Source organism: Anser cygnoides, chromosome 7, assembly GCF_040182565.1.
Source record: "Anser cygnoides isolate HZ-2024a breed goose chromosome 7, Taihu_goose_T2T_genome, whole genome shotgun sequence".
Classification (NCBI taxonomy): domain Eukaryota; kingdom Metazoa; phylum Chordata; class Aves; order Anseriformes; family Anatidae; genus Anser; species Anser cygnoides.
In genome coordinates this window covers 10,645,733-10,664,317 of record NC_089879.1, presented here as the reverse complement: position 1 = coordinate 10,664,317, position 18,585 = coordinate 10,645,733, and the positions used below count along the sequence as shown (strand labels likewise).

Here is an 18,585-nt window from a genome sequence, read left to right as displayed (position 1 = left end):
CTCATTGTAACCGTCTTGCTCTCTGGAAATGTTGGAAACTTTCCCCCCGTGTTTAGGGACGCAGGGCTGGCCGCATCCCTCAAGCTAAGCCGTGTTCTCTTGGTTCAGTGGCTGAAGAACTGGAAGGGAACTCCAGGAGGTGCTGGGGAGGTGTTGGGATATGGCTGTGCCTTCTGCTTCTTGTTTGTGGTTGGTTTAGTTTTCTGAAGAGGACGTTTTAGTTACTAGATTATAAATTGTCAAATTTCAGCTGAAGTACAGATTTGAATGGCTCAAAAAAACACTTAACCAAGTGCGATCGTATTTTCTTGCAAGTCTTAATTTTTTTTTTGAGTTAACTATGGTGAACAGCTGTGCTTCCTACCATAATTTCTTTAATGGAGAGATTTGGTTGTCCTCTGTTGGGTTCATGCTTGCTTTTTTTTTTTTTCTCTGAGTGTAAGGATACGTGCAAGTTTTTGATATTCTTGAAAATATTAAAAAACAAACAAACAAAACCAAACAGAATATCAGCGCTGTACTTTATCTGAAACATGCAAAATTTTCACTCTCAATTTACTTTAGCACTACAGTAAATAATCTTGTTTCACTGTTGATTGAGTTGCTCTTGAGTTCTGCACCTGCATTTGGGAGCTGTTTATAAGTATAGGAATTGAGGTCCCAAAAATAGTGATCAAATGCAATTACTGTTTGCGTTTACTTCTGATTCCAGAGGGGAAACCCCCAAATAGTCGTTTCTTGCCATAGGGGTCTGTAAGGGTTCCAGGTTTATAGTATTCTGGGTTTGTAACAGTATTTAAATTGGTTTGTGGCAGTTAAAAACTGAATTCAGAGAGAGATCAAACTCTAATGGATCGATGCTTTAGGTACTAGTTTGTCTTTTTGCTGACCTCACATTGTGTGGCAGGTGAAGCGCTTCGTGCTTTTTCTGCTCGCTCCCAGGTATTGAAAATTTCACATTCGCGGTGGTGTGTGCAGACATCCAGTGTCTGATTTATGGTCACATGGAATCTGTAAGGGTTTCTTCTTAAACAATCCCCCAACCTTTTAAGTTTAGTTTTAAAATACGTAGGTTTTTTGTTTTGTTTCTGCTGAAGTTATTTTACGAGATCTCTGTCTTGATCTGATTCACACAGAAAAATGTCATCTGCTCAGTGGTGGAAGGCGGTAAGTTCTGTTGCCTTTTTAGAGGTTTTGTTTCTGTGTGACATTCAAGCTTTTGTCTCTCTTAGCAGCTTCGTGTGTTGGGTATGCGAGCATGAACCTGGCGTGCAGGGCAGTGGAGCTTCGTGGCCATCCACAGAATTGGCCTGAGGGGTACATCAGGGACTCGGCTTTTTGGAAGGGGAGGTGGCAGGGCTATTGGGGCCGCAAGTGCTTCAAGCACTGAGCTTTTCCTTAGGTACCACTCTGTAGCCTCATCCAGTTCGCTGGACATAGCAGTACCATGGCCAAAGGGTGGACGGACAGATGGATGGATGTGTAGGCAGCTTTCTGGTGGGCTCCTGCGGGATTAAGCTGTGACCGTAAATAAAAGCGAAGCAATTGTGCCACAAAAGCATCTCGTGAAGATACCCGTTCTTCTGGAGAGAGATCTAAGTTAAGAACTCCTGAATTAAAACCGAAGTTTTATTAATAAATGCTAGCAGTAGGAAAGAGACAATATTGTATAGGATTAAGTACGCTGAATGCAGCCTGCAGGAGTGAGCCTGGCTGTGGTGGGGGTCGGCTGGCCTGGATTTAGCGGTAACGTTATGTGCTCTGTTCAGAGGCTGGCTGTGAGAGAAGAGAGAGCTGGAGCAGATTCCCCAGACCTGATGTGAAGAGTTTAGGAGTTACAGACAGCCCCAAGTGTGGCAAACAACTGAGGATGGGATTAAAACTCGAGTCCTGCTTCTGACTGCTGGTCCTCCCAGCCACAGGTCACATTGAGCCCTATGAGAATCCCTTCAGCTGAAACTTCCTTCTTTGAAATGTTTTGAGGTTCGAACCTCATAGGACATGGATTTTAATATAAACTGATTTTAGGTATCTCTTCATTTAAAGACAGAAAAGGAAAACACACTCAGAGCATTTACCTACACTTCAACACCGAGCCAATACCGAGAATTGTCAGACCAGTTACGTTACTTGTGGTCCGTGTAAGAGTTACAGAAGGCTTTGGTTTGGTAGAATTTGTGTGATAGAGACGAGCAATGTTCAGCTCTTAGATGGCAGCTTCTCTTCCACCTTCCGCGAGAAGGGTGCCTGCCAGAGAACGGAAGAAGGGGAGAAAGGAGGAGCCGTGGGGGAGCGGAGCTGCCCCCGTTCGCACCACCTCGCGTCCAAGAGTCACAGGAGCTGGAGGCTGCCAGCGAGGAGGAGGATTCATCAGACACATGCTAATCCTCCAGCCCTGCAGAGGAACAAAGGCTCGCTGTAGTCTGTCTGGCTCTTTCCTTGCGGCAAAGGGAGGGATCGAGAAAGGTTTGGGGCAGCACGGGGCAGCCCTGCACCGGCCCCTGGTGCCTTGCTGCCAGGCAGCGGGTGCAGGGAAGGGGGCACTGGCTGTCTGCCCTGGGAGGGACTGGCTCCCCTGCCTTCCCTGCTCTCTGCTACCCTACGTGCCACGGCCTCTTTGGTTCTGTTCCACCCCTTGCTGGTTGCTGTCCCTACAGGCAGCCGCACCATGCCCAGGCCTCCTGCTCTGGCTTCAGGCAAATGCTGGCGGCTGCTTCTCCTCTGCCTGTACCCGCCCTCACTCTCCCTCTAGTCCTTTGTGTTTTCCTTAGAAGTGTCATTCTGTGCCTTTTTTTCCTTTTTTCCCCCCATTTTGAGAATGGTTAAGTGAAAAAGGAACAGATGGGTAGTGAGTATTTGTTAATATTGGTTAATCAGCTTCACCATAAAACTTATTTTTATTTTCAGAGGTTCAGGTATCCAGTGTTTTAGCTTCTTTGTCTCTCTGTTCAGGAGCTCTTTTGCACTTCTTCAAGCCCTCTCCTTGCATCCTCAGGGTGTTCATTTACAAACATGGTATCCTGATTTTGAACACGTGGTTCTGGAGCATATTGTCATAATAAAACTCGTTCAGTCCTTCTAGCAGGTTTGTGAGTCTCTATACCTTTTCTGAGTGCTTTCTGCATGTGTGTAGTACTTCTTGGGTTACACTTGTTTTAGAGAAGGGCTAATTCTCTTTTAATCTGGTTGCAACGCTTGCTTGCCTCTGTGCAATCCAGAGAGGAGCAGATGTGGGTGCTCTGAATGCCCCGAATCGTCTCTTGCCTGGTGCAGCCCTCCGGTCCCTCCAGTCTGGCCAGGTCCTGCACCATGTGAGTATCTGCAGGCTGCTGTCACCGCCTGGGGAGGCACTGCCGTGCCTGAGCTGCTGTAAAGGTGGCATTTTTCTTAGTCATTTGTTTTATAACTTCTAAACGTTCACAGACAGCTCGGGTGAATCCTTGCTGACTTACACATGTGTGAATGACATCTGTTTTCTGTCTGAAACGGAGGACAGTAAGCTGCAAGGGTGTCGCTCATTACGAATAGGCATACAGTACAAGTTTGTGCTGTTTTATTTTGCTGGGGTAGTGGTAGGACCTTCCCTGGAGCTCTAAGCTGTTCTGCTTTTTCATCAGTTTTTTTAAATTTCCATTATCTTATTTAATTTATCAGAAATTGATGAGGTAAAAGGCTTCTTATGGCATGATATTTGTATGGCGGTGTTTAATTCAGTTTGTGTCTGGATTTTTTTCTGTGACTCTTTTCAGATTATCATTGCTGCTACTTTCTGCTTTTACAATGTACAAACCTTTCAAGCGTGCTAAAGACCGTATCATGCCGTTGATTTGTGGCAAGCAGAAAACATGTTTTTCACTATTTCTAGTAAAAATGTCACTGAAAACCTCTTTTTTTAAAAAAAAAAAAAAAAAAAAAGATGCCTCATCTGAACAGATTTTGAAGAATCTGCTTGCAAGGGATCACAGTGGTTTTCTTTTCTTTTTTTTTTTTTTTCCCTTGTGAAGGAAAACATCTTGTTCTTGTGAAGATACCCAATTTATCGTGCGTTTTCCAGAATTGTTAGCGTGTGACATCTTTTAATCGGGCTCCTACTTAGGAGCAGAATAGTGTTCAGCTCATTAGCTGGTGGATGTCTTGACCATCAGGACAAAAAAACCCTACAGAATCTAAGTCTTGCAAAACTGCTTTTTTATTTTATTTTTATCGTTGTAAAGACTGGTAATTTAGGCTGTCAGGCTTTGCTTACACTTGTGTAAACTTCTAGCTAATGTTTGAAAGAATTACACTGCAAGAGTGTCCTTGTTAAATAAGATTGTGTAAAAACCAAAAGGAAGGATATATCAAATCGGTGTGGAGTGACCTAAGATGCCACTCTTTCACTGACTGACAGTCTAAGTTAATTAACATTTAATTAGCGTTTATCAGCAAAATGTATGTATGCAGGTTGCTTCTATGGAGTAGCTGGCGTACAGGCAGCTCGTATTCTAACTTGTTCGTTAAGATTGTTGAAAGTACATCCCCTCTCCTTGAAAAAGCTGGTGGAAGCTGCGCTCCTTCTTAACCCTACCCTCTTGTAACGCAGCGAGTGGCAGCCTTCCTCCTCTGGGGGGTTCGCAGTCTCGTGTCCCCGCAGCTGGTTAGGGGGCTGTCGTGTTGGGATGTCGGGCTGGGGCGTACGGTTCGTCGGAGGGAAGGATGAGCACGAGGGGTATTCGTGGCAGGTCTGGGCTTCGTGTGGATTTCCACAGGAAGGTGAACAGAGATTTCGTTTTTTTTTCTTTGTTTGTTTTGGCTTTATCCTCTGTCCTGGGAAAGAGATCTCTGGGATCGTCAGTTGAATCTGTAAGAGTGTGAAAGAAGTTAAAAGAAATTCAAATGTTGTCATTCTTTTTTTTTTTTTAAGCATTAAATGAAGAGGTATTTTAAATGAAAACAATAAAAATACTGTATCTAAGAGGTTATGAAAGCTAAGTTTGCAGTGTAAAGCAGTCAAAATGAGCCAGGTGCGAAGAAGATGGCCTCCAATGCTCTAGGTGCTGTGCTTGTTGAGATATGTTCAGTGCATCGCTGATTGCTACGTACTTCTGCCTTCCGTAGGACCCCTTCGCTTACCACGAAGGAGCAGGAACGCCACCCGTGCAATGATTGCTGCCTCCGTGTTTTTATATCCGGGCTCTATATGGAGCCCCTGACCGCTGCTGCCTCCTGTCCCTGCTCTTGCTCCAGCCGCGGCGTGTGGCTGCCTGCCCCACGCTTCTCAGTGTGCTCGTGCTCCGGGCGGGTTGTGTGTCAGCTCTCTGCTCCTCGGCATGGCCGCTGTGACCCCGCGGGGAGCACAGGGCTGTCAGAGAGAGTTTCTCATCCAGATAGGAAGGGCCTGTTCGGCCACGGTGCGTTTGACTTGCTCTGTGGGAATGCCTTATATCAAAAGAAGTTGGCGTGTAGGAGTTGAGGAGGTGAAACAGGCTCAGGGCGTATGAAATATTCAGGTCTGTGCTGCCAGAGGAATTCCTCGCAGTTTTCTTATTAGAGGTTTCAAAGTGGCCAGAAGTGAATGTGACAAAATCCGGCACGGCCCAAGACAGCTTCTTAACAGACTGCAGGTCCCTGGTGTAAACCAAGAGTACATGGTAGGTGTCATGAAAGCATTGTAGGATTATGTTCAACATGAACAAAGCAGCATGCTATTAACAGCTTTGTCATAAACACGTGAACTAAATAACTTGTCTTACCTTTTCCCTATCTTCTTGGCCCTCAAGGCCACCTCCCCCTCAAAAAAAGAAAAAACAAAAAAACAAACACTATCCCCACGACCACCAACAAATGGGAAAAAAAAAAAAACAAACAAACAGAAACCTTCCCCTCCCCTCCAAGAGTAAACATCAGTTTTGAGGAGTGAAGTCTAAAAAAGTTCAGTGTGGTCACAAGAGCCTTTACCACAGAGCACTGGCTGCGTGTAGCTACACACAGTGCTACCTGAATCACCTGTAAGGTACACGGATTTGCTTAAATAATATTTGACTGCTTTATGCCATTTATCTTTAATTCTGTTTTGCTCTTGGGGGAGAACATTTGAAAGCTTTGAAAAAGTCTTGGGAGCAATTTTATTCCGCATCACCTTATCACGGTGTGTAATGAGCCTGCGTTTGTGTGGTGCTGCTAATTTACGGGGTTCCCCAAGCTATTTCCAGGCTGCTTCCCTCTCCCCAGCCGAGGCTGAGCACCATTTCCCGCAGCGCTGCAGGACGCCGGGCTGGCTTTGGGACGGGGAAGTTGTTCGACCACGTGCAGCCAGGTAAGGGCAGGACGGGACTGATGCAGCACCCCAGCGCAGGGGGAATTGTGCAGGCACAACGCGCCCGGTGTTAGAAACACACGCGGCAGATGCTAACGAGAACTTGGCCGGAGAGCACGCCCGGACCGCAGGGAACGCAGCAGTTCTTTGGCAATTCCTGCTTCTTGCGTCTGAGTGAGAACGCTTGGAAGGCAGAAGTGGTCCGTCACATCTTGTTTAGGCAAACGTGTGCTGGAAAATGAGATCAGTGTGTTATAAAGTACGTTCTGAGGTGCAGCAGCTTCTTCACCCTCTCTTTCTATCTATATACTAACTTGGCCTCAACCAGTTTGCTTTGACCAGGTGTAACGCATGTGTCTGAAATGGTCAGGTAACAAAAACAGACAAACCCCGTACTGCAAAAATATCTGGTTAAGCAGTAATGGGGGAAGACGTGTAGGTCATTGTATGTTTTTTTTTTTTTTTTTTTTTATTTTTCATTTAGAATATTCTGAATTGTTTTGCTTCCTGGTGTTATTTAAATATATAACATAAACTTTTTGAAAAATGTCCTCCTGGAGGAAACAACTCCAGCTCATCGTTGTGCAGTTTTCAAATAAATTTCATTTTTATTTAATTTAGTTGTAATGAAGCGGAAATGTACGCTTAAATAGGAGCAAATCTGATTCCGATTGTGGTTGTTATCTCTTCTCTCTGAAGAATGCCAATCTTTTCAAAGAGATTTATTTTTTGAGAGCAGGTTAGCTGCAAGATATGCTAATGACTTTGAAAACTGAGGAGATTTATAATTGGAAGCTTGTGGGTAAATACATGTTTTTTTGCTCTTTACCAGACATTGTGTATCTTCCAGACTCACGGATATTGGTTGGAAAGTAAATTTTCCTGCATATGTCCATTTCTGTCCTTCAGTTATATTTAAACTAGGTGTTCTAGGAGACAAATCCAGACTTTTCTCTTTTCTCTTAATTGAAGATCAAGAACTGCAAATAATCTGAGCTAGAAAAAAACGTTAACAAGGGCCAGGCTCCGTGCAGTGAGGAGCTGCCATATGTAGGCACTGTGGCTTTGGCTCTTCGTGTTCTGTGTTGCAGCAGACATCGTTCCTTTTCATCTTCAGAATTATGTTAAAAGTGCCTTTTAAGTTGATTTTCAGATAGGCTGTTTTCCTAGCAGAGTAACCCTCTGCAAAGGGATCTTGTGACTTGCAGTCACTAATTATGGTCAGAAAATGCAGGGACTGAGAGTCAGCCAGCACTGAACTCCGCAAAACGGTCGTAATTATTACATAAAAGTGTGGTGAAGAAGATGAGCAAACTTACTGGATCACGTTCAGAGCCGAAATGAGGAGAACTGCTGCAATAACCAATAATTTTGCCTTTTTGTTGGGTAACTGTGTTGCTGGTAGAAACATGGGTAGGATGCTACCCCAGATTGTAATAGAGAAGTGTTTGTGTAGCTGCGCTGGGATTCAGCATGTGGCTTGTCCCTGTTTCTGTGAGATCAACGTAACGCTAGGAGAGAATCTCTTACTCCGTTGTTGCTTTGTGTGTTTACTTTCTCTCCTGCCCGTCATTCTTGTTTTGTCTCCTGCTTGGTTGGTTTGTTCTGAGATGTTGCTTTTATTGCTCAGAGGAGATGACGGATAAAAGAAAAACACTTGATGCTGGCTTAGAGCTTGCACCACCACCTCTGCTGAGACCAGTGACGTTCTCTGGGGAGTTTGTGACAGAGCAGTGAGAGACAGGCTGCATCCTTTGTTCCCAGGAATTGTGCAGAGACCCAAAATGGGCCCTTCTCTGTGCTGTGTGCTGGTCATAAGGAAGTTTCTTGTGGTGGAAAGTAAGATTTTGCTGCAGCAGGACGGTCTGTCATCAAAAGAGGGTAACAGGTAGATTCTGCCACGTGCTTGTGTGGAAGGCGGTGTATCGCTGCAGATGCACAATTTGTACAGCCACGAAATAAAATAGCATACAGGTCAAGGAGATGCTGGTTTTTGCTTCTTCGTAACTGCATCCCAGTCCTAGTCTCTGTTAATTTAATTCATTCTGGTTTTGTTCTTGGATTTCCCTAGGGCCATGTCCATTTTGGATAACCCCTTGTTAGGCATGTCTAGTTATCAGGACGTATACTGAGACAAGGAAATTTGCTTTACGGAGCAGGTTACAATTTTCCAATCCCACGTGTTACGCGGCATTGGGCTGCCTGCTGATCCCACGAGCTCCCATGCAAACAGAGAGATGCAGCCCGAGAGGTGCGTGCTGGGGGACCACACATGCAGAAACTCCCTCGTCACAGTTGGAAATAGGCTGCCTCAGGGAGTCAGCAAGATGCTTTGTACTCGCTCTTAGAGTCTCTTTCTACAGACACATGAAGTGGTGTAACTTGGCCAAGAACTAGGGCTGGTTTTCTTTCTGTGAAGGAGAAAAAGAGCAAATGCTTCATGAAGATGATGTTGGAGCATACAGCATGAATCACAGTATTCTATATGTGTTTGTATTTGCTAGGTGTGCTCAAAGGCAGGCCACAACAGGTTATTTTTACCACCCAGGAACTTGGGGTTCCTAGGTGACTCTGTCTGCTAGCATGTGACCTTTTTGTCGTGATGGATCTGGACTTCGGTGTGTGACATGGCAGCGCGCTGGAGAACCCGCAGAGATCAGGGGATGAAAGATGAATTCAAAGGCTTTGTAGGGGACGGGAACACCTGCGTGCCTGTGTCTTTGCTGCAAAATTGAGGGCTGTGTAGGAATCTGGAAAGGGATGTCCTGGAGGTTGTGCCTGGTTCTTGAAGTTCAAGGTGCTCAGCATCCAAACACCTGGTGAAGCTGACTTGCTCATAGTGGCGCAAGCTGTAAATGCACATAGATTTGTAATTATACGTTTACAGTTACAAATTTGTCTCCAGGTTGAAGAAACCCCAAGTAAAACATAAGCAAGCCTTCAAAAAATGGCCCAGTTGTTGGCCCTGCCCTATTGTGAAGGCTGCGCAGTCGCTCCCTGCACCTCCAGGCTTTGTTGGGATGCCAGATCAGGTCATGCTAGGCCCTTCTGCAGCTAGCAGGCAGCGTGGTCTTGGCTGCGGTCCTCTGGCAGATGAAGATATCCTAAAGGGCTTAGCGGGCTGTCAGGCTCCATGCCCGCTCACTTACCCAGCGCTGCAGCACGCAGGCTGCTCCCTCCGTGCGGGAGGGGATTAGGGGGGAGTGGGGCCACGGGCAGATGCACTGAAATCAGGCAAGATGGGCGCTCTGCAAACTACCATCTGCTGGCTGTTCGTCTGCGGGACCGAGATGAATTTAATGGCCTGCCTTCTCAACAGAGCAAGCCAGCCGTCCAGTTGGCATGAACCCCGTGGCAGCGTTACGCCGCCGCTCACAGCCCTGAGCTCCGAGCTGGAGGAGATTTCTGCCCAAAGAAGGAAAACACGAAGTGTCTGGCCGGCGTGTCCCGGGAGCATTCCTTTTGTCGGATGGATCAGGCTACTTTTGTGATCTATGGCTACGTGATGGCTAGCCGTTCTCCTGCTGTCTGCGAGCCTCAGCGTGAGGTTTTGCGTTTGAAGGAGGAACGCGACCGCTCGGTGACTGAGTCAGCGCTCTGCTCCCAGCTGGGCTGCTGGTGGCTGCAGCAGCAGGAGCTCGGCTGCGCTCACACTGATGAAAACTCTGTTAGGTCAGATGGCTGAAGCTAGTAAATTGTAGGAGAGAATTTGCTTTGTTTGCAAGTGACTGCCTGGCTTCAGCTTTTGGGGTTTTGAAATGAAAGTAGTGACCATCGCTTTTTGCATTTGTGGTATTGAGAACGGAAGGTCTTTGGCTAAACTTTAAGTTTCAGCCGTTGCTTGTTTGTGCGGTAGTGCACTATGTAATGTTTTTGAGATATCCCACACTATTCTAAGTCAAAGGTAAGCACTTTTAAGAGGTAACTTTCTCAAACTTGTTTGTATGTGCGCAGGTGTTGCTGCAATTCCTAGATAGCATTTGAACTCTGCCTCGCTGTTAAAAGCCACTCAGGTCTGACCAAGAATTTCCTCGATCAGAGTTGCTGCCTCAAAACACTTTATTATTATTATTATTATTATTACTGTGTAGTGGAATCACTGTTTGCTTACTCTGGAGTGTCAGTGTGAGCTGATTCCTTATTTCTTTGGCGTGGTTAATGCTCAGTGATCCTCACCTGTGATTTGGGTTGGAAAGCCCAGGCCATGCTCTGTGCCTCTGGGTTAAGTCTAGCACAACTGGAATAAAGAAAAAAATAATTTCTATTCCCTAAGATAAAACTATACATGTAATAAGGGATTTTCAGTTTAAACGCAGGCCTTTAGGCCTCCTGCTACATTATAAAATAAGCAAAACCACATTTGATTTGGGTGTAATGTATTAGGCTTTAGTGAATATAACGCCTTAAATTTTTATTGTTCTGGGTGTGTGATATGTCTGTGATTTGAAGCGCCTGTTTTGTCTGCTGAAACACGTAGTGGGAAGCAGCAGTGTTTCAGCAGCGCTGCAAAGTGACCGTTGTGTACGGTAACGTGCTGCCGTGCTGCCCCTTGGCAGAAAGGGCTGCCGCTGCTTCGCCTCCTCACCTGAGAGAGAGGAGACACTTCAGCAGCGGGGAAACACTTCTTTCACTTAAAGACATCTTCAGGCTGCCTGGGTGAACCCAGAGGAAACTCAGCTACCTGTGAGTCAGAGCCTGGTGCATCCCCTGAGAGCCGAGGGGCTGGCACGGGTCTGGACGCTCCGGGCTGGGAGCAGCAGCACAGAGTGGGGTCTCGCTGTGGGGTCTCACTGCGGCTTGCCCAGCGGGGAGTTTCGGCCCATCCCGTGGGCCTCTGGGTCCGGGTCATCCCGGAAGAAAACCCGTTGGAGGTCCTCAGAGCCTAAGGAATCGTGTAGAAGTCTGTTGGGAGCATTTGAGAACAGAATTTTGCCTTTAAATGCCTCATTAAACACAGAAATTATCTGGTTCACTTAAAATCATATTTAAAAGGTATAACTGGGGGAAAGGCTTTACTGAGCTGGGAGGTGATATTGGCAGCGGATTTGTTTTGGGGCGGTGGGTGGGGAAGTAAAATTGCTCCGCAGTAGCAGGTAGGAGACAGTTAAGTTTTTTCACCCAGCTGCTGTTCACGGAAGGCTGTGAGTCCTGTATCTCAGGACAAGATTTTATTAGATAATGACCTGCGAGCACCAGTATTTATTTGCCGAGTTGCAGCTCGTTGGTTTAGTAGTATTCCTGGAATTAGAAACATTGCTGTTCTTACGTTACCGCGTTTTTTATAAAGCTCTTATTGCACGAATGTTTTGGGTTCTGTTCCTCAAAGCAGCTGAAATCTCTTTCCAATTACTTGGGCACTTTACTGAGGTTTCCAGCGTGCACGACGTGGGTGTGGACCCTGTCAGGCGGCTCAGGAAGGTGGTACAGCTTAGGCTGAAATTGTTTCTGAAGCTTTGTCAGTTACAGCTGTCAGGAGAACAGCCCAGGTGTATTGATCTGCTTGCCAGACATAAGGAAGAGCAAATCAAAATTCTGATGCTGGTTATTTATAACTATTTACAAGTATTTTTACGTAAAAAATATATATATATTTGGAACAGGAAAGAGGTTATATTCCTTAGCTTCTCTAAAAATTGTATTTTCCTTCATACGCTGCACCAAGCAGGAGCTCCAAGCTCCATTTCCCAAGATCTCCAGCACATGGTTAAATGTTTTTATGTCAGTTAATATTGCCAGGAAGTCAGTCTGAACAGCATTGGAAAATGGAAGTAGTTGGCAGAACTGGCTAATTTCACTGAATTTCCTTTTGCTAAAAATATCTCTAAAAGAAGCTCTCCTTTTGAAATACAATGAGTGCTTGTTGGGCTCTAGTGTAGAGATGGTGACTCTTGTCCTTTAATGAAAAGGGCTTGAAAAATATGAATAACCTTTTGAAAAATATTCGGCTTCCTCTGTGCTAGATGAAGTTATGCTCGTGTCCTTCAGAAGTTTGGGTATCTGCTGAACTTTATCTGCGAGTAACCCTGTTGGCCTGAGTGATCCACAACAGCAGTGAAATTTCTGTAGAGATGCTTACGTGAGGCTGAGCATTTCAGTTGTGGAAGTGCTGGCTTGATTGAGCAGAGTTGCTGTGTCAAGTTTTGGGACGGTCGGACTGCAGAATTCCTCACGGGAAGCTTTTTATTTTCCTTCCTAGAAGCGCTAGTTCTGGTCATTGTATGGACTAGAGAACTATTTGGTTTGGAAGGAGAGACTAAACCTTCTCAGACTATTTTGAATGTGTTTTGTGGTCTCAGGCAGTAATTAAAATCCTCAGTACAGGGATAAGAGACAGGTGCAGTACATTTATTCGCTGGCCTTTTGTCACTGTGGACAAGGTGTATGTTTTGAAGGCCTGCTGCGCTCTGAGCTCTGCCCTTGTTTCTGTGCGTTAGAGAGCTGCCTCTGCCTGCTGCTTGCTTGCAAGCTGACTGCCTCCTAACACCCTTAACGTTGAGGAAGGGTTGAAATAGCTGGTAGTGACACTTCGTATTGATCTGATTTTAATCCTCATTTTTCAGTTTTTATCCTTTTGTACAGGCGAAAATTTATTTTTTGTCCCTCGCTGTCAAATGAAACATTAAACTGGCACGCTGTAACGGGGAGCGCCTCCCACCCACTTTGTTTTTTCAGATTGCAAGTCATCGCTGGTGAAGGCAGTGAAATGCACGCAGCTTGCTTGGAGCATTTGCCCTCCTGAGCTCCTTTCACCAGCGCTGGTCTCCCACCGGCTTTCCTTTCTGAGTCTCCTTCAAAACCTGCTTCTGCAGTGCCTTTAAGACATTAACCAAGTCTCTCTTGTCAAGGCTTAAATTTGACTGAATTGAAATCTCACCAGAGCAGCAGCCTTTTTTGTGGGGGGCAAGAGGGGCACTTTAGGGGCTGGCTCTGTAATAATATTCTCAGTATTACCAGGATTTAGAACCTGGCTGTGTTAGTACTGGATTCTGCTTGCCACCTTTAGTAGTGTAAACCAGCTGACAGACATTTGAGGCTCTTACCCTTTAGTCAGCTGCGTTTTTGCATGTGGAGTCATTGCATTTCCTACTGCTGGAGGTTTGCAAGCATGTAGATTACACAGTGCCGAGAACAAGTTTTAAAATAGAACGTGGTGAGGTTGGTAATCTTGAGATTAGGGCAGGTTAATGGATGCTGTAAAAGCTGGGCGTAAAATCTTAATCATACAATAAGGAACTAGCTTGTGCTGCTTTGGAAATCTCTGTTGGTGAGAATGTCAAAATTAAAAGCTGCTGCTCTCAAGCTGCCGTAGTCCTTTACAACAGAGCGCTCCGGCACGCGGTGACTGGAGGCAGTAGGGTTTCGGTACGTGTTCTGGAGCGCAGGCTTTGTGATGCTGCAGCAGGAATGGATCAGGGCGGAGGGCTGGAGGCTGCCTCCTGGGGAGGGTTCTTGTGAGCCCTGGCAGTAAACAGCCCGATTTGCTGCAGAGGTGAAATGTCTTGCCCCCCTTACCCTGTCCCTAAATAGATTTTTTTATTAGTTTTTTTTTTTTATGTGAAGGAATACCTTGAGCAAAGTGTGCTCCTGTGTTCTTTGAGCACATGTTTATACTTGAAGGTAAGCAAACACAGTGTAACCGTGCAATTAAAAATAGCTGCTGAGGCTTTGCTACAAGTTTCTTGTAGTTCTAGTTCTTGATGATGGTTCAAGCATGCAAAATATTACTTAATTGATTTTGATAATCAGCTTTATGAACTGGGGCAGAAGATGGAGTGTCATGAAAGAGAAGGTTCCTGCGGTGGTTTTAAGGAGGCTTCAACAGCTCTCATGGCTGGGAAAAGCAAGGTGCTCTTCTGAAAAGCAAACAAAGCTCTCCTTGTCAGTGAGTGCTGCCCAACACGGGAAGGTTGGCTTTAGGTTAGGGCTAGGTGGACTAACATGGGAACATGAAATTGTTGTTGCAACTGATTCTCTGTTTCTTTTCTTCCGTGAAGATAACTTGAAAAACCTCTTCAGGGTATTCAGAATCGTGAAGTTCTTGGTTGTGTCCTGTGTTTTGAATTGAAACGTGAATTGCACCGCTTCCTATGATGCGTGATGATTTTGTGAAAATGTAAAAGGGGCTCTGTAGGTTTCAGACGTTTGTTCAGTTATTAGGCTGCATTATATTCACTGGGGGGATAGTCAAGATATTTTTCAAAGATGTTATATCCTACGTTTATGAAAAACTTCTTCCTAATCTTGCTTGTCTGGAAGCATAATGTGCCATGTTCCTCAGAACTTTCAGTTGACTTTTCATTTGGTTTATTCTTTAATGAACTTCTTCAAATAGTTAAGAATCTTTCCGTTTGCGTCTTCGAGGTATATGCGCCTGGTGACAGCATGCTGTTTCGTGTTAAAAGCAGAGACCTGTGGTTCAGAACGGGTCAGGAGGGAGATCTCAAAGCGAAGTGTTCGTGTTACAGTGCCGTGTTAAATTTCACTGTAGATCGAATTGAGGCTCTCTTGTGTTGAAAGAATAAACCTGCATAAGTTTGTTTGAAGAGACAGGCACTTAAAATTAAAGCAGACCTTTGTTGACTGATTGGGCACGGAGGGGAGAGAATATTCATGCTGGTGACCAGGGTGTTATGCTCAGCTCTAGCTGTGACATCAGGTGGCAGCTCGTGACTCAAATGGAGAACTGAAGGCAGTGTTACGCTTAAGAGTTGTACTTTTCTTTCCTCGTGTGTACTAATTACCACAGCTCTTCTACTGCAGTGGGTCTTTTGAGCAGTAAGTGTAGTATTTTGTGTTAACAAGGGGTTTTTCATTGGTGTTTGAAGAGAAGGACAAATCATTAACCTGAGTGAATGAGTGCTGGCTGGAATTAGAAACATTCAAGGTTTAACTGGAAGGGAGGTTTTGTATTTACACTAACTTTGGCTTCTTTTCTCTCCTGTGTTACAGAAATACTAATACGGAGTGCTTGACCTTCTAATCCCTAACAGCTGAATCTCCTGAGACCAGGATTGGGAAAGAGTGCCTTCAGAACCAATATGTAGCAAATGGGTATCGCACCTCCGAAGCTCCTCCCTTGGTTCAACACGTACATGTTTTAAGGATCCTTGTAGCCTCAGCAGCGAGTTGTTCTTGTTAACTTCAGAAACGGATTTCATGTGGTGCTTGCTAAACATTGAGTCACCATGAGTAGTAACCTGGGAAAAGAAAAGGACTGTAAAGAGAAGGATCCAAAAGTCCCGTCGTCAAAAGAAAGGGAGAAGGAGGCCAAAGCCTCTGGAGGATTTGGGAAAGACAGCAAAGAGAAGGAGCCTAAGACCAAAGGGAAAGATGCCAAAGACGGAAAGAAAGACTCCAGTAGCACGCAGCCTGGGGTAGCTTTTTCAGTGGACAATACGATAAAAAGACCTAATCCAGCCACAGGTACCCGCAAAAAATCCAGCAATGCTGAAGTGATCAAAGAGCTAAATAAATGCCGGGAAGAGAATTCAATGCGCTTGGACTTGTCCAAGAGGTCTATACACATGCTTCCATCCGCTATCAAAGAGTTAACGCAGTTAACAGAACTTTATTTATACAGTAACAAACTGCAGTCTCTACCAGCAGAGGTGGGCTGTCTTGTGAACCTGATGACACTGGCCCTGAGTGAAAACTCACTCACCAGTTTGCCCGACTCTCTGGATAACTTGAAGAAACTGCGCATGCTTGACCTGCGGCATAACAAACTGCGAGAGATCCCGTCGGTGGTGTACAGGCTAAGCTCTCTCGCCACTCTTTACCTACGCTTTAATCGTATAACTACTGTGGAAAAGGATATCAAAAACTTGTCAAAACTCACCATGCTTAGCATACGAGAGAACAAAATCAAGCAACTACCTGCTGAAATTGGTAAGCGATTGCACTGATTAAGGGCTTAATTCAATGCTTAAGTTAATTTTGCAGTTCAGTTATGTATATGTAAACTGCCACTTGTTCAGGTGCTCTGCTGCTTCTAAAATGTGCATACAGTTATGGTCTTGATCATACTGTTGCAATCTTAGCTTGTACAGAGAGTAACCAATACCCTAAATGTATATTTTTAAACAAAACAACACCCTTTTTTCTTCTTAATCCATCATCTTAAAACCAGCTATATCTTGTTTTCATTTTGCCTTGTGCTTTCACATATTGTGTCTTTGGAGCCCAGATGGTTTAAAAGAAAGGATACAGGGGCACATCTTATTTTTGGATTTTTTTTATAAATCATTTACGAACTGTTGCAACTTATAAACACATTATGGGCATGTTACAGAGAGGTATGACCACAGCAGTAGAAGGTAGAAAAGGTAGCTACATGCTATTACCACGGGCAAGCTGCTGGATGCCCTAACAGCTGATAATGCAGGTTAATGATTCGTGAAAGCCTCTACCTTTTCTCAGTCATGAATATATTAATACATGGAATCCCAATATAAAGTGACCAAATGTTGTATGCACTGTTGATGATTCTTATGACTTTTTAATGAGTAGTATTTGTTTTTCCAAGTGTTGTTACAAAAGTTTGAAAGATGGTTACGTGAAATGTTATAAAAGTGGCTTATTGATTTAAATAGTTTATTACAAAAAGTGTGGTGGAATGGCTGTATATCAGTAACTCCTAAGTTGTTCCCAGTACGTTCTGATTCATGGAAAACATCTCTTCATCAGACTGATCTCAAGCAGTGTTTCAGTAACTTATGCGCTTCATAAAAGGGAAGGTGTACCATGAGCTTTTTCTCTAGGTAGCTTCAGTTTTTAAAACACAAGCATAGCTTAGTGCTGTTAGGTGGAGGGGGAACAGAAACTTCTTCATGAATCGGAGAAAGTTGAAGCAGTTTCTTAAAGTGTGGGGAAAATCTTGTAGCAGTTCCTTACTCCTTGTAACACTGAGTAAGAATTCCTAAGCCCTGTGTTTATAAATGATGTGGCACTTTTTCCTGTCAATACACTTGTGCATTGGCTCAGTTAAGCACTACTGAAGTTGTCCCAATATTCACTAATTTTGCAAAGCTTGGGAAATGCTCATTTGGATCCCAAACTGATCTCTTTCAAGCCAGCAGTGTTTGCCTCCTTCATCACTTTGATATTTGAGATATATAAAGTAACGTGTGCTGGATAGCAAGAACTCCTGGGCACTTCCTAAATGCTGACATGCAGAAGGCTTCTGCTTCACCAGGGAGTGAAGAAATGTGATGAAGCTGTCTGCCGGCGGTGTCAGTCTTTGGCTCCCTGCAGGTGCTGTTGGAGTGGATTCTGTTAGAGCCACAGAAACTCATTTTTGGTAGGCAGAAATGGAACAGTGAATACGGTACGTTTTCCGATAAAATGATTTTTCAGTTGGCAACTAGCATCATAGCAGTCCTGGGAATTTCCCCTGGGAGAGCTAAGGAATGATAATTTTGACTGATTATTTGACACTTCAGTTTCGACCTAACGGCCCGGGTCTTTCACGAATCAAAGACCCATACTGAAACGTGCTGCGTGTTGCTACGGACGTCGAAGAAATTGTGACCGATTCAGTTGGCTGGGTTATGTTATGCGTTTGTCAGTACTTTACCTATGTCTGTTTTGTGGCTGTTATTAAATACGACCTAGCAAAGAGTCAGCCTCTGAAGTTCATCTGGGGATAGTTCTGCATATTTTTAAATTAATAGCAGTCTGTGAAGAAAAAGCTTTCTTGCAATGTTGCATTCCAGTGTTTGGTGTTGCCCTTTCCAAACGTTTAGTAGGTGTGTTTGATACTGCAGATATTGGTGCTGGTGGAGCTGCTTTGTTTCTCTGCTGTTTTGTTTGTGGAATCTCATGGTTAGGTTTCCACTAAAATACGTGGTTTCTCTACATACAAGTGTTCAAAGTAGTCTTGAAAGAGACCATGTGTAATAGTTGCATGGAGAAAATCAGTTACTCCTTTCATTTGCATTTCATTTTGCCTTTTTTTTTTTTTATTGTCTTGCTAGCGTACTGGCAGAGTTCTTGGTTCTTTATCAAACTCCAGCTTGAGAACACGAACCACTTTACTTCTCTCTGTGTATCCAGAAGTTAGTCGTGCCCATGTTTGTATTGCGGTAATGGTTCTGTTCCTTTCATGGCTCAGCACCTTGCCGTGGAAGGCATTTTAGAAGCACAAGTGCAAGAAGACTCACTCCGATGAAGAATTTGGAAGGGCTATCACCACGTTTAACAGCAGACTTCATGCAAAGCACATTTCTCTGACTAGGTTGCCTGTACTTGAATCATTGGAAAAATGAGTTTAAAGGATTTTGAAGTTTAAG

General features: G+C 44.5%; 1 protein-coding gene across 4 annotated transcripts in view; it reads left to right on the top strand.

The window, feature by feature from the left end:
* SHOC2 (SHOC2 leucine rich repeat scaffold protein) overlaps positions 1 to 18,585 on the top strand; it is a 66,962-nt gene that overhangs the window by 11,065 nt on the left and 37,312 nt on the right. Inside the window, exons 1-2 of one of the 4 annotated variants that reach the window (XM_067000668.1) lie at positions 13,770 to 13,784; positions 15,286 to 16,183. In XM_067000668.1, coding sequence (XP_066856769.1) covers positions 15,481 to 16,183 — 703 coding nt within the window. In that variant the 5' untranslated portion in view covers positions 13,770 to 13,784; positions 15,286 to 15,480. Of the gene's footprint in view, positions 1 to 13,769; positions 13,913 to 15,244; positions 16,184 to 18,585 lie in introns of those variants that run through there. The other 3 variants (XM_067000666.1, XM_048060591.2, XM_067000667.1) reach the window with 3 other exon arrangements.